General features: G+C 41.0%; 1 protein-coding gene across 1 annotated transcript in view; it reads left to right on the top strand.

Moving 5' to 3' along the window:
• The first annotated feature begins 7,925 nt into the window (after window positions 1-7,925).
• Dnah8 (dynein axonemal heavy chain 8) overlaps window positions 7,926-15,793 on the top strand; it is a 262,037-nt gene continuing 254,169 nt past the window's right edge. The window contains exons 1-4 of the mRNA XM_087184476.1: window positions 7,926-8,278; window positions 8,387-8,521; window positions 12,918-13,002; window positions 15,636-15,787. Coding sequence (XP_087040602.1) covers window positions 7,937-8,278; window positions 8,387-8,521; window positions 12,918-13,002; window positions 15,636-15,787 — 714 coding nt within the window. The 5' untranslated portion in view covers window positions 7,926-7,936. The remainder of the gene's footprint in view (window positions 8,279-8,386; window positions 8,522-12,917; window positions 13,003-15,635; window positions 15,788-15,793) is intronic.

Consider the following 15,793-nt stretch of genomic DNA (forward strand, 5'->3'; position numbering starts at 1 on the left):
TACCAAAAAAAAAAAAGAAAACATTCAGGGCCAGGGACTTAGCTCAGTGGTTCCAGCTCCAGCCTTGCAAGCGTACGGTCCCAAGTTCAATCCCAGTCCCCCCCCCCCCCGCCAAAAAAAGACATGTAGGTGGGTATATTTGAAACTCCTTAAGAGATATAATACTCTGCAATTAGTTTCTTACTTTAACAGAATACATAGATGCACCTCTGGCAAGGAGAGATGGCAAGGAATAAAACCTGCCACAGCTCCATAAGTGAGACAATGGGACCAATGGACAAGAAAGAGACACTTATTATTCACAACCTGATAGGTCTCCCACTACCTGAGCAGCTATTATGGATAGTAGCTGCCCTCTTCCTATTGTGCCTTGACCCCTCTCCTGCGTGCTGTCATGCCAAGATGGTGGCTCCCACCAAAGAACAAACCCTTCTTCCCTGCATGCCCCTGTTCCCGCCTAGAGAGTAACCTAATACTCACTCACCTCCTACCATCTAGTGATGTCACCGGCTCCTCCATTCCCTAGTCACTACCTCACTCAACCCCACCTCAGCCCCTACAAACCCCACCCCAGTCCCTATAAAAGACACTCCCTGCCCCAGCCATATTGCTTTTGTCTCTCCTTTGTTCAGAGACAGCCCGGCAGATCTATTCCCCTAATAAAGGCTTGTTGTGGCCTGGTCTGGTCTTGGTCTTCGGCCTTTTACCTGACACAACCCAACAAGTGGCAGGAGTTTCAAGAGGGGAGGGGGAGAATATATTCCCCTTTTACCCAGCCACAGTGAACACCACCACAGGCCCCTACGGCCAGGCAGTGATTGTGCAGCAGCTAAGAAATGCAAGGCTAAAGACTCAGCTTCTTTTGTAGTGAGCAATAAGCAAGCTAGTCCCTCTCCCCTGGGAGGTGAGCAGTTAGTTGTGCCTTAGTCATGTAGTGGTTGCTCGGGCCTGCTTGTGTGCCTACAGAGTAAATGCTAAGGAAACAGCTCAAGCTCAGACTGGGTTACCGGAGATTTAGGGCAAAGACCCTGGCTTTATAGGTCTCAACAGACCAGTTTTGTCCACCCACCCTACAACGCCAATCAAAGAGACAAGCAATGGGGAAGGGCAGAAAAGGAACTTTAATCAGCATGGCCATGATGGGAAACACAGCAAAGACTAAAGACGTTCAAGATCTATCTTCAAGGGGCTGATGGAAGCTTTGAGATTTTATGGAGCAGGAGAAAAGCAAGGCTTGAGGTTTTGCACAGCTGGAGCAGGGTAGATTTTCCAGACCTCATGCCACAAAGTTTGACCTTACTTAAAAAAAAAGACACCATGATACCACATCAGGAAGTTGCAGGAAAAGTACAAATGTACTGGAAAGGGAAAGAGGTAGATTTTGAGAAGAAATCAGTTTTCTTCACTCTCTCCAGTCTATTGGAGCAAAGTGGCTCAACAGGAAGCATTTTATACCACTCCAGTGAAACAGTAACTTTAGAAGTTGTAAAGGTCACAGAAAACTAACTTACTTTCTTTCTTTCTTTCTTTCTTTCTTTCTTTCTTTCTTTCTTTCTTTCTTTATCTTTCTTTCTTTTTCTTTCTTCCTTCCTTCCTTCCTTCCTTTCTTCCTCCCCCTCCCCCTCCTCTTCTCCCTCCCCCCTTCCCGCTTTCTCTTCTTTCTCTTCTCTCTCCCTTTCTCCTTTCTTTCTCAGTCTGGCTACGTAGTCCAGGCTAATCTCTGCTTCCTGAGTGCTAGAATTACAGGCATGCACCACCGTGCCCGTCTTGAAAACATCATTTTATGTTTATTTGCACCTTTCTATGCCAATCCTTCCAAGGCACCTTGGCACCTTGGCACCTTCCCAAGTCCCTAGTGTCTCTCCCCACACCTCAATTTTCACTCCTGGGGAGGTCCCCTAAACAATGTTTCACTTCTCAGGCTGGATGGGTGGGTGCTCTTTGGGGATCCCGGGGGGTTCGGAGCCACGCAGGCGCCCGGGCTCCGTTGGCAGGGCTCGGGCTCCCAACGGCCGCGCCTCTGGCAGCTGCTGGCTGAGTGGTTCGAGGTTGCGGAGATCAGGTGAGTGCGCAGCCGGCCGCCTCCTTCCCCGGGACCCTGGCCCACCTCCTGTTGGGGACTGGTGTTCATGTTGTAATCCAGCTCCCCATCTCTGTGAGTGGAAGCCCGGGAACAAACACCCTGCTACACATCTCGGAAACACTGGCCCAGTCCGTGACTTTACCCTATGCTCCCTGTAAAGAACTCAAAAGTAAGCGGCTGGGGTGCCAGTGTCCAATCCCCAGCACCACTTTAAAAAAAGGAACACAGACACACAGACAGACAGACAGACAGACAGACACACACACACACACACACACATTTTCTCCAGACAAAATGCCTATCCCTCCAGACATGTTTTCTGTTTCTTTACCGTCCTTATTGAGCTACAGCCCTAAGGTCGTGTTCCGGAATTCCCCACTCCCCTAGGCTAGCTTTTTGCATCCACAATTCTCACCTTCCACGTAAAAGCTCCCCTCTCCCAACTCTTCCTCAGACCTGACTCCAAGATTTCCCCCGAGGAGTTCCTTTGTCTGCTGGGTCCCTCAGCCCTTTGTTAATTCACTTTTTATGGACATCGACCTCTCTGTGCTGTACTTGGCTGGCTGTCTCTCCGATTTGATTGTGCATTTTGTTAGGAGGGGCTCCTTACTCCCCCATGTAGCCACGCACACAGAGCAGCCTCAAAAATCGGGATAGGGTTGCAGAAACAGTGCAAGAGGAAAGGGCATGATTGAATTGCCTGCACGTGCTGCGATATTGCAAGGCAGGTAGGAGTCCAATGTGCTATTGTTCCTGAAAATGAGTAGGAATGACTTTATAGAAGTTCACTCAACTCCCCAAATTGAGATTAAGAAGATGGCATGGTGGGGAATGAAAGTGACTGCATGTGGAGGAGACAGCTGGGAGAAGGCGAACAGTGTTTGTTCCTCATTCACTTTGTCTTCTTTCAGCCAGCACAATGTAAATGCTTGGAGTAAACTTATAGGGAATTTAAAGTCCTCATCTATAAGTCCTAAGACATATAGAGAAAAATAAAGACACACTCGTAGATTACTGCGTATGATACACGTACAGTACAAGTAAAATATGCACACCATGTTTTTTTAAAAAAAGAATTGTACAGAATGTTATAATACCGAAACACAAAATTCTTTTTTTTTTTTTGGTACTGGGGATTGAACTCAGGTCCTTGCACTGGCGAGGCAGGTGGCAGAACCACTGAGCTAAATTCCCGGCCCTACAAAATTCTTATTCTACTTCCTCCAGTCTCTTTCATTTCTAAGTGATTATTGTTAATAATTTACTGTATGTTGTCTCTGGACAGCTTATAATATATTTGTCAAACCTAGGTAGTGATTATAATTTTATGGAGTTGCATAAATGCAAAATACATGTGGATAACTGCATAAAGAAAAGAGGATCAAGAAAGAAAAAGTGAGCCGGGGATTTAGCTCAGTGGTTCCATCACCTGCCCCGCAAGCACAAGGTCCCGAGTTCGATCCCCAGTACAAAAATAAATAAATAAATAAATAAATAAATAAAAAAGAAAGAAAAAGTGCTGCCAGTTAAATCTTCTTGAAGTGTACATTTTAGAAATGATGCAATGCCATATATATGCATATATGGACACTGTTAGAAATTTATATAGTTACTCTCATTATGCAATGTACTACACCTGGCTTTTTAAAAACATGCAACATGTTTTGCAGAGCTTTCCATACTACACATACAGCCCTGCCTCATTCTGTTTATCACTAATGTCTTCATTAAAATTTCATCGAATGGGGCTGGGGATTTAGCTCAGTTATTCCGTTGCCTGCTTCGCAAGTTCAAGGACTCGAGTTTGATCCCCAGTACCAAAAAACAAATTTCATCGAATGGGATAGGACAGTATAGTATAGTTACATAATGGGTACCGTATTAAGGTACATCACAATTGCTTCCAAGGTATAGGTTTGTTTTCTTGCTGTTATAACACATATACCATGTATCTCGTGTATAAATATTAAATTATTTTACATTTGCTAAGGTTTTTTCCATTTCAATTGTATAATCTATTAAGTTTCACAATAGTTTTTAAGAATTCTTCTATAGCCAAATGTGATGATGCATGCCTGTAATCTCACCGCTATGGTAGACTGAGGCAGGAGAATTGCAAGTTCAAGGTTAGTCTAGGGACCTTAGCAACTTAGTGAGGCACTGCCTCAAAATAAAAAATGAAGGGGCCGGGGATTTATCTCAGTGGTTCTGCCGCCTGCCTTGCAAGAGCAAGGTCCCAAGTTCGATCCCTGGTACCTAAATAAACAAATAAATAAATAAAAAGGGCTGAGGATGTAGCTCAATGAGAAGGCCCTGTGTTTAATCCCCAGTCCTGGGGGAAAAATTATTCTATATAAATAGTTGTTTATATTTTCTAACTTAAATTTAAGTAGCTGAATTACTCTTTGAAAATGATGATACTTCAGTAAAATTCACTATGTGCTAAGTAAGATTTGACATTTGAAAGCCATGTAGAAAATACATCCTAAATTATTTTATTAGAGGAAAAATTCTACAACTTCTCTAAGCAAAATCTCTTCAAAATGGCAGTGGTCAGGTATATATGTTGACAGTCTTAATATATGATTAACTTTTTTTTTTGGTACCGGGGATCGCAGCAAGCAACAAAACCACTGAGCTAAATCCCCAGCCCCTTGATTAACTTTTAAAAAATCTAAACTATAAAGAATTATCTAGGATCTATTTTTTCCTCAGTTACAATAGTGACTCATACCTGGTTATCAATTCCGGTGTTCACAGACCACTAACTAAAAAGACTTCATAGGTTCAGAAAATAAAAGCTGATCCTACCCCTAGCTTGAAATAAACAATATTCAGCACAAATTCAACTCTTTACATAGGACACGTATTCTGTAAGAAGTAATCTAGTAAATCCCAGAAATTAAGTGCTGGTGCTTTTCTCTTTCTTTCGAGGAGCCTAAGATAAGAAGACACATACAAATGTGGAAAATATATGTATAGAATATTTGAACATGTTTGTCTGAGTTTAACCATATATTATGTTTAATAGACTACCAGATAAGCAGAGTAACTACCAATGAGCACTTTCAGTATACTTTATTATAAACTCGACCAATTTTTTACTAGATTTCTGAAAACTACTTAGGAATGTTGGAATTAAAGCACCAAGTAGAACTGAACCTATGCCTTATTGTGATAACATTGTCTCTGCTTGTACAAAAATAGCATTTATTATTTTACTTAAACTGATTCTGAATCCTTGATGTTTGTGGACTTTTGGAAGAATGAACATGATATGGCCTAATTCTAAACTTTTTTCCAATTAGATTCTCCTCCTTTGACCTGTTCATAGGTTTTCATAGCTGTGCTCTTTACTTTTGTCTTTAGATTGGTTCTCTCTGCTTCTTATTGTATTATACTCATCCTTCAAGGCCAATTACTGTGCAAATATTAAATATTTTATTTTGTCTACACTTATTTCTTCCTTTTATAAATTCAAGGCCAATTACTGCTCAAATATGAAATATTCTATTTTGTCTATGTTAATTTCTTCTTTTATAAATTCCTTTTTTGGCAGGAATTTGTAATTTAACGCTTTTGATTGATTCTTGTAGATTACCTTATCTCTCAAATAAGCCCATGACGTCTTGAGGACCTGGATCTTGTCCTGCTTTCTATCCCCCAGAGTAAATATCAAGGTACCAGGAATGTAAGAAGCTGTCCAACACTACTGGACTCAACCAGCACATGTATTCACCATTATTCTGAAATTAAATCAACTTTTGCTTTCGTTACTGAAACCAGACAATCATGCCTATCAATATCCTTTGAGGAAAAAATACTCTCTTACCGAGTAAAGTGAATTGTTTTGCAGGATTCAGGAGCAAAGTGATAGGCAATTGATATGACTTCACTAACATGTATCATCATACTTGCTTCTCAGTTAAAGGTTGTATGACCAACTTCTCTAGGCCAGTTCAAGTGGTCAAAATGTAATGTGCACACAACTCCTGGGTGCTGTAGCTCTTTCTTGTGTCCAATAATAACCCAGACACATTTAGTTATTTTCCAAGCAAATTTGCTCATGTGTGAAAAAACATTAGATTGGGGTCAAGCATCAAAGCAAAACCCAGAATTAATAAAAGAGAGGGGAGAGAAGGGAAATTAAAAAAGACAAAAATCCCACTGCGGATAGTTTGAGAATAATGATTCTGGTTCATATACTTTGAGCGTGGTGAACTGGTTAGCTAGCATCTAAATCATAAATTTGTATGGGTATTCGTGTCCTTGGATAGGCTAAGGATATCAAGAAAACAGTTTCCGCTGAGTTCTCTGGAAACCATGGAGAGGGCAATTATGGAACACAGAGACACGCTGTATCTGTGTCCTGTCTGCTGGTGTTCTGTCATAGGAAGCTTCCTCTTAGGCCAGGTTTGCACCAGTGTCTTCCTGTGAATTACTCACCAAGAGAATCTCATTTTGTGACTTCTTGTCTGTGTGAGAATTTATTCTTTTGTTCTCCAAGTATTTACTATATTCTGGTTTCTAGATTTTGGTGGGGGGCTGATATACCAGAGATTGAACTCAGAACCTTGCACTTTTGAGGCAGGCAGTGGCATCGCTGGGCTAAATCCCTGGCTCTCTGGTTTCTAGGTTTTAACCATACCTGAAAAGTTACTTTGATGGAGGCTTCGTGATTGTCCTACAATATGTTTTTTGTTTCTAGCTGACATTTCCTCTCACTCCCCTGAGTGTCCCTTCATTTTCCATGGTTTTGTGCTTGTGATAACTTCTTCACTTCTTCATAATTGAAGCTTTTGTGATTGGATGGGTTGTATTTATATGTTATATGGTAACATTGCTTCAGTATTTCACATTGCTTCAGATTTTCACAATCTCATTTTAGTATGAACTTTGTTCTTGGATTTGTGTTTGACTGCTAAGCTGATGTTTCTGGTTTTATGGGCTTTGATAATGCTCCTCAGTTGAGATGGCTGGACTGTTAGGTGTCTGATTGATGAAGTGTATTCTATCACAGACTTCCTCAAAGCAAGGCATATTTCAAGACCCTGTAGTTCTTTCCTTAGAGTCTTTTGTCTGTATCTTGTCCCTGATCTCCATTCTGGCCTCTGATACAATGGCTCTGAATCTTTTTTCAGCCCTAAAACACCCAAAGACAGGTGCCTTCCTGTCAGTTGCAGTGGTTACTATTGCTGCCGACCAGCTGAGGGTTCTTTTTTCCAATTTGGATAGAAATCTCAAGTTGGCATAAGGCTGCTCACTTGAGGTTAGTAGCTCCTGGCTTTTCAGTGTCAGTGAATCTCGTGCCTTTGTGCCACAGCTGGGCCTTGAGTGCCAGTGCCCTTTAGCCCCTCTTTATACTTCTTGTATTATGGTTCTTAGGGTTGCAGCCTCCAGCGACCACTCCATCAGCTCCACTGCAGCTAGAGGAAAAGATCAGGAGTAGGAAGTAAGATCACTGTAGGAGGAACTGTACTGTTAATCATGGCCCATTGGGGTGAAAGCGACCCTGGGGAACATCAGCAACAAACTCCTGGTGTCTCCTCAATCTTTGTTGTAAAGTTAAAACACAATTTTTTTGAGCGCTCTGCAGAGAGATACCTAGTCATGATCCTTCCATGGCTGTTAGGGGAAAAGGGAAAAAGAAAGGGTCGGGCCTCTTCTGTTTCTAGCTCACTTTTACAAGGCTGGGAGGTGTGTCCGGTAGCTTCTTCAGATAATACCTTAAGGGAGAAGCAGGTGACTGCCCCCTGCCTTGCTTCAAGGGGAAGAATACAAATACAGCACATCCAACTGCTTGTACACTTTTAAAAGAAAACATCTTATAATTGTAGGGAAAGGAGGGAAATCATGAATACAGAAGAAGCCGGCCCACCCGCTGTGGCAAGAGAAGCTCCTGCCTCTGAGGAAGAGACAGCTCCGCCCCCTCCGGAAGAGGCAGAGCCCGGGGAAGAGGCTGTTCCTCTTCCTGTAGGGAGCGCTGTGCCTTCTGTGACCAACTATCGGTCGCTCCTTCCTGATGATGAAGAGGATCCCAAAGCCCAGGAGCCTAGGGTTCGCCCTAGGATTGCACCGCGCCCCGTGGACTCCGTGCTTTCTGAAGTGCTCTCCGAGTCTTCCCGGCGGTCCTCCAAATACCGCCGAAGTATGAGTGGTATTCCAAACCTACAGGAAACTCTGAAAGAGAAACAGGTTTGCTTTTACAAAGATGTTTTTCATGCACAATATTTTTAAGTGAAATATTTTGCCCGTGTTTTCTTCATAATTACAATTTTTTAAAAATGTGGTTTCATTCTTTAGGCAAGATTTAGAGAGGCAAGAGAAAACCGAAAAATGAAAATTGACCCAGGATACAAATATATATTTGAAATTCTAGCAGAGAAACTGGGCCTGGACCTACCAGCTGTTGAAGAATTAATTTTGGATTGTCCATCTGTAAGTTCAAATCTTTCTATAATAATAATAATAATAATTTCTTTTGATGCTGGGAGTTGAACACAGGGCCTCAAGAATTCTGAGCACATGCTTGACCAATGGGCTATATCCCAAGTCTCTTCATTATTTTTTAGTTGCACTTTAAGAAGTGCCCGATTTAAGAATTGTCATGAACAACAAAACATTTCAAAAGAGAAGACTGGTGTTTTTATTGACTAAAGTAGCTTTGGTTTATATAATTATAGCCAGTTGAAATGGGTTTAGTCAGCTCTCCTCTTGTGGAGGAAGAGAAGAGTGAGCTACTAAGAGCTGGGCTAAAATTCTAACACTGACTTCAGGAGGCACAGTGGTAGTCGAGCACAGATAGAGTAATATTTTACAACAATATTTATATGAGTCCCATGAAAATGACTTGTATAAAAAACCATAAATATGACGTGGGGCACCGTATAAATATAATAGAAAACAAAGAGGCAGTTACAGATCGGATTACCACATGTCTCAGGATGCTAGGGACAGTTTTGGATTGTATGTACTTTTTTTTTGGTACCAAGGATCAAACTCAGGACCTTGGGCTTGCGAGGCAGGCGGCGGCACCATTGAGCTAAATCCCCGGCCCCTTATATGTACTTATTAACCATGCCTCCTTTTACTCCTAAAACTCTCCCAGATTTGGGTGATAAATTTATATGTTTACCCTAACTACTGTAATAGATAAGACTGTGTCATAGCTTCCTTCCTGATAGCTCTGGTTCTAAATTGATTTTCAATGGGACTACCACTAGTTGTTCGGACTTTTCTCAATTTCAGGCAAAAAACAGGCTAGAATTCTTTTTTCTTTTTTTTTTTTTTTTTGCTACCGGGGATTGAACTCGGGTTCTTGCACTTGCGTAGCAGGCGTTGAAACCACTGAGCTAAATCCCCAGTTCTCAGGCTAGAGTTCTTACAAGACCAGTGAGCCCCATTGGCTAATCCTCTCATCCTGTACACTAGTGAGAGAGTTGGGGTGGAGTGGCGTTGTGGTGAGTTGTCACCACCAGGGGGCGGTATGTTTACATACCACTTTTTACAATGGCTACCTGCTTTTGCAATGGCCACCAAACTTGGGCAAAACTCTGGCTTGCTCAAGGAGCCAGGATTTCATGGATTGGTGCCTAAAAGAGCTTCTCCCTTGCTTGATGCAGTATTGCCTAGTTCTGGACAGTTGGCTGCCCTTCGCTTCTTCTAAGACTTTTATAAAAACGTGTTCTGGCAGTCTCCTGGCATTACGAAGGAGATTGCTCATTTTCCTGCTCTGTTAGTTTGTGGTTGTAACAGTGACATGATTGATGCAGAGACACCAATAGCCTGAAACAATTTTAATGGCCCAGGATAGAGGATGGGTGATATGGACATAAAACAAGAGATGCATAGCAAGCAACTGGAAATAAGGTGTAGTTTCCTAGGTCACTGAAGTTCCCTGCTGAAATGTACCACTGTGGTTAAGACAGGCCTCTGCGGCATGTGTTCTGTGCAGTCATGCAGGCACTTGTGCTTGGTTTAGCAATTGCCTCTTGGTATCTTGAAAAAATTTTTTCCGGGGCCTCATACATGCCAGGGACATGCTCTACCACTGAGCTACACTCCCAGCCCTAATGCGTTGTGATTTAAGAAACTGGATCTATGGGAAAGTATTCCTTTAGCATGAAACTTGACATGCAGTCCAGGGTGAAAGCTTCTCAGTAAAGGCACCATAAAAAGATGGACAACAGAGAGTGTGATGTTTCTTATATTTGCCACCGGATCCATTGACCTTTGTTTCCACCCTGCTCTGTAAGCCAGAAAGCCAAACTCTGGACTCTCTCACCTGGACTCCCTTGCTTTCTGGCTTCCACTTGGTTCTGACACTGAGACGCACCTGCAGATTGGTGTGCAGAAGGGGAGAGAAGGGAGAAAAAGCTGATCGAGACTCACTTGACCATGTTTCTTGCCACAGCTATCTACCCTCATCCCAAACTGCACTTCCTCTTGAGTGGTCCCTCCCCAGAAAGTTCTCAGACTGGTTCTAGTTATACCATTCCTCCCTCCTGCATTCTTTCAGGCCTTGGGATGGTAATGGTTTTCCTTGATTGGTAGTCCTGTCATTGCTGCTAGTGCCACAGCTTTCCTTAATCCTGCTCTGGCCTCTGGAAGTAGCTTCTTAATATATAGTGTCTCAGAACCCCCTTTGTATGTGCTGTGATACCTCTTCTTACCCATCCAGACATTTCTATGACATTGGCATTCATGTTTTTGCCCCTTTCAATATTACCGGTCTCCTTACTCAGTACTTCCCAAGATAATCGCTTTGCTGTCTTACTTGGAAATGTTTTCCAAGGTCAAGGTAGCAGCAATAAGGTTCTGTGAAAAGAGCAAAGATCTGGTAGTCTGAGGCTGGAGTCCAGTCTCAGGCTCTATTCTGTGGTTGGATATCTTTGAGTCCTTCACTTAAATTCTTTTTAGCTTTACTTTTCTCTTCCACGAGGGAGTATTATAATTCTACCTTTCCTAGTTCAAACTTGTAGTGCGGCCCAGATGAACTATTTGTAAAATGTTATATAAGTGAAATTCACTTATGTATTTATTTGAGATGACTTCTAATTGTTGTTGCTCAGGTTGGCCTTGAACATGCAGTTCTCACTTTAGTCTCGTGAGTAACTGGAACTACAGGTGTGCACGGCTAAAATAAGTGAATTTTTAATTTTTGGTCATGATTTTGGCCAATAACATCTGCTTTGCTAGTCTCAGGAGTACAATGCATTAAAAAGCCAGGCTTCAATGCATTTGATATTCTGATGTCTTTTTTTTTAGATTACAGTTGTGTGCACTACTTTTGAGAGTTTTTATGCTTTCAAAGCTAGAGGGTCAGCAAGAAAGTACTGATGGAACGGGGCAAGAATAGCTGTGCTGATAACGTTTGTATCTTTTAGGTTGTAATTATGTGAGAGAGTCAAGTTTATGTGGGATGGAAGAGTAGAAAATTAAGGACCAAAGTTATGCACATCTGAGTGGCTCTGTTTCAACTCTCAGGATAGTGGTTCTCAAATGTCATCTCAGAACCAGCAGCAATATGACCAAGAGCTTTTTAGAAATGCAAATCCTCAAGCCTAGCATTTTGTGTTTTTTAAAAACCCTGTGTGTATGTCCAGGGACTTACCCCCATGGTAGAGTGATTGTGTAATGTGTATGAGGTCCTGGACTCAGTGTTCAGTATTGAAAAAGAACAGCAACAGCAACACCTCTTTGTGATTGTCTTAGAGTCTGAGAACCATTGTTCTAAGGTAAGTGGCTTGGTTACACCTGTGATACCTCCCCCAAGTGATCAGTAAGTGAAGAGAAACTCACTGCCAGAGAGAGAGAGAGAGTTCTGAATGGAATGAGTGAGACAAAGTGAAGTGGGTATACTAACTTTGAATTTCCCACATGATGTTTGTGGGCTTTTGCTTATGTGACCAATTTGGTTTTCTGCTTACTAAGACATTACACTGACTCCTAAATAATTGAATAAAAATACAGAAGAACAATAAATACAGAAGAATCTCATTATAATAATTTGCTTTTATATTAGTTGGCTATAATATGGGTCAAATTACAATTGCTGAAAGCTTAATTGCTAGAATAATTGGCAAACAAAATAGTAAGGCAAGTTTTCTGTTTGTCCCAGTTAGCTTTTTTTTTTTGTTTTGGTACTGGGGATCGAACTCTGGTCCTTGTGCTTGCACAGCAGGTGGCGAGACCACTGAGCTAAATCTCTGGCCCCCAGTCAGCTTTTAAGAATACTTTCTCTCGGGCTGGGGATTTAGCTCAGTGGTTCTGCCGCCTGCCTCTCAGGCGCAAGGTCCCAAGTTTGATCCCCGGTACCAAAAAAGAATACTTTCTCTTAATAATAATGCCTTATATTTACTTCCAGCTGGATTTAACCAATCTCCTCCTGTGTTATTGTGTGAGGTAGGGTCAAGTGTATGGCTGGCCAAGATCGTACTGTAGGTTCAGAAATAAGAGTCACCAGCAAGGCTCAGTGGCACATGACTATAGTCCCACCTACTCAGGAGGCTGAGGCAGTAAGGTCACTTGAACTCAGGAGTTTGGGGCCAGCCAGGGAAACATCCTGAGACCTTGTCTCTAAAAAGAAAGAAAAAGGAAAATGGAATTGACTTTAATTTCAGGGCAGTATTGGAGTTGGATTAGCTTACATTCTAATCCTGCCTCTGATGTACCTGTCTCTGTGTACCTTCAGTGAAGTCCTCGAGCCTTATTTTCTCATTTCTACAAAATGATGATTACTAAGGTATGTGAAATGCCTAGCACGGGGGTTGGTTCTTTTTCTTGTAATTCCCTACTCATTTTATTGATTATCACTTTCTCTTTTATTTAACAGATGGAACCATTTATCCATTTTTTTGAGAAAGATGGTTGTAAGACTTTGAAATTTTTGTATCAGGAAGGAGATGTGCCTGGCCTTGGTAAGGATGTTTTAGGAATGCACCGTGCTGGTAACTGGTCAATCAAGCTAGAGCACAGCATAATTTTTCTCTTATTCAGACACAATCTTCTATTTTATAAAGAAATTTTTTTTACCATACGCTTATGTGAAAAAAGGTAGAATCTTAAGAACAGCACCTTTTCTGCAAAAATATGTATTTCAGACATTGCTGTAATAAGGAGAAATAGAAATATCGTTATAGAAATCATTGACATCTGTCAGAGAATACACATTTTCATAGCACATCATTGCATTTTCCCTGGAACAGATGGAGCCAGAAGCTGCCTGCTGTGGTCCTGGCTCAGCATCTTGTGTCTGCTCAGCTGTCAGTTAGAAAATATAGCTTTCCTTACTGTTCCTATTATGCTTAAAACAATGAACATGCAACCTGATTGCTAATCCTTTGTTTTGATAACTAGGTGCATGGGCTGCCTTGTTGGTGGTAGAGAACTTAGCCTCTCAGTTCTGGCCTGTCAGCATGTCCCTCCTGTTAGTTCTGTCTCACTTTCCTCATCTGCTGCCCCAGGCTAGGCCTATAGTTCCATTCCAGATCAAAAGCCTGTGATGTCTCCATGATCAGATTCTCTCTCTGAAGTTCACACTACTGATTTCTGCTAAGTAAATCTTTTATTGTCCTGCTGTTTACTGGATTGGGTCTAATTCCCTCCCTCCATCATCCAAAGTTCACTGTAATCTGGACACTCTGTACTTATCTAGTCTGATCTTCTATTTCAAGTATGAATTTGTTTCTTCCTTTAAAATACCCCTTCTACCCCACCACTTTTGTTACTGGGGTTTGAACCCAGGACCTTTGCACTAAGCTACATCCCTGAGCCCTTTTTATATTTTTAAATTTTGAGACAAGGTTTCCATGTTTCACTAAATTGTCTGGACTGGGCTTGAAATTGTGATCTTCCTGCCTCACCTCCCAGAGTGATGGGATTACAGGTGTGTGCCACCACATCCTGCTTAAATTGTTCTCTTCATTGTTTTCTGTCCATATCAGACTCATTTCTATCCTCTTCCTCCTGCTCTTCCAACTCTCAAATTGCCATTATTTTCTCTATTCTTCCTTCAGATTGCCTCATGAATTTTCTTTCTGCAGGGCTTTCCCAGAGTGTTTCAACCCTTACCCATCACAACTGTCCGCATTTAAAGTTCACATTGCAAATACAGCATTCAGCTATGACATTCTGCTTTCCTCTAATTGTTTAGTGTACATGCCATCTGCTCCCCATGTTTGTGGGTTCTGCATCATAAATTCAACTAATGGGGGACAGACTTTTCCTGTTCATCATTCTCTAAATAATTCAGTGTGACAGTTATTTACATAGTGTTTACATTGTTTTAGGTATTATAAGTAATGTAGAGCTGATTTAATGAGTGGTTGTAGGTAGGTTATATGCAAATGCTATGCTATTTTATATAAGGGACTTGAGCATCCATGGATTTTAGTATCCTTGGGGGTCCTGGAGTCAGTCCTTCTCAGATTCTGAGAGATAACCCTACATCTCGCTTCTTCAACAAAATATATAATTCATAATTAGTAATTAGGTCTACTCGGTAAATTTTCTGTTTTTCACAGTTCTTCTGGGGAGATTATGGTGTGACCATATTTTTATAACTTGTTAAAAGTGAAAATATTAGCTGAAAATTATATAAAAAATTTATTAAAAATCTACAGTTAGAAGAAAAATACAAACTATCCACAGGCTCGCTTAGTTGAAGAAAGCTCTGTTAACTGCTTGATGAGTATCCCTTTATAATTCTTTTGGTATAGACATGTATTTTATAAAAATGGGGTCAACTCTGCATGTTATTCTACAGTGACTTTTAAAATTTGATAATACTGTCTTCTCCATGTCAATAGATGCATTTCTACAATTAAGTTTTTAACAGTTGCATTGTATTTCCTTAGGCTGACATAAGTAGACTTTTCAAAAGTCATCTCCTGTTACAGTTCAGGTTGTTTACAACTTTTTGCTTATTGGAACAATGTCTTGTACAAATATCATTAAAACTAAATCTATGTAGATTAGGAAGAACTATTAGGAAGAATTCTTAAATAGGGAATAGCTGGGAGAAAAAGTAGGTATTTGTAATCATTATTATCATCCCATAGGAAAGTTTGTTAAATGAATTTGTCACCTTTTTTTGTTTTGGTGCTGTGGATTGAGCCTAGAGCCTTCACACTTAGCTATATCCCCAGCCATTTTAATCTTTATTTATGTTTTTATTTTGAGATAGATTCTTGCTAATTTGCTAAGTTGCATAGGCTGGGCTGGAACTTGTGATCCTTTTGCCTCAGCCTCCCAGAGAGCTGGGATCACCAGTTTGAGCTCATCCTGGGCAATTTAATGACTCTGTCCCAAAATAAAAAATGAAAAAGGGCCGAGGATTTAGCTCAGTGAAAAGGCCTTTAGGTTCAGTCCCCAGTACTGAAAAAAAAAAATGAAATTGTTGACATCTTTTAGTAGACAAAACAATGCATTCCATGATCATGTCAAAGACATCTTAAAGTACAATACCAGACAGTGGTATAACAGCAGCTGTAGTTTATCACATCTGATCAGTTATGTGGTCATATGCTAAATTCTTGACTTTTGCTTTTAGAATGTGGTCGAATTATTCATGGAGCAGGCAAAGGAGCAAAAATGATGAGATTGTACATAGATAATGCTGCCCCAGAGAAACTAAAAGGATTGTGCATATTTTTTGTTCGCTGTCGTAATGATGTTCCTATAAATGCTAAAACTATTCATAAGGTATGC

This window comes from Heterocephalus glaber, unplaced genomic scaffold (assembly GCF_053883595.1).
Source record: "Heterocephalus glaber isolate CG9 unplaced genomic scaffold, H.glaber_assembly_v1.0 deba00001497, whole genome shotgun sequence".
NCBI classification, from domain to species: Eukaryota; Metazoa; Chordata; class Mammalia; order Rodentia; family Bathyergidae; genus Heterocephalus; species Heterocephalus glaber.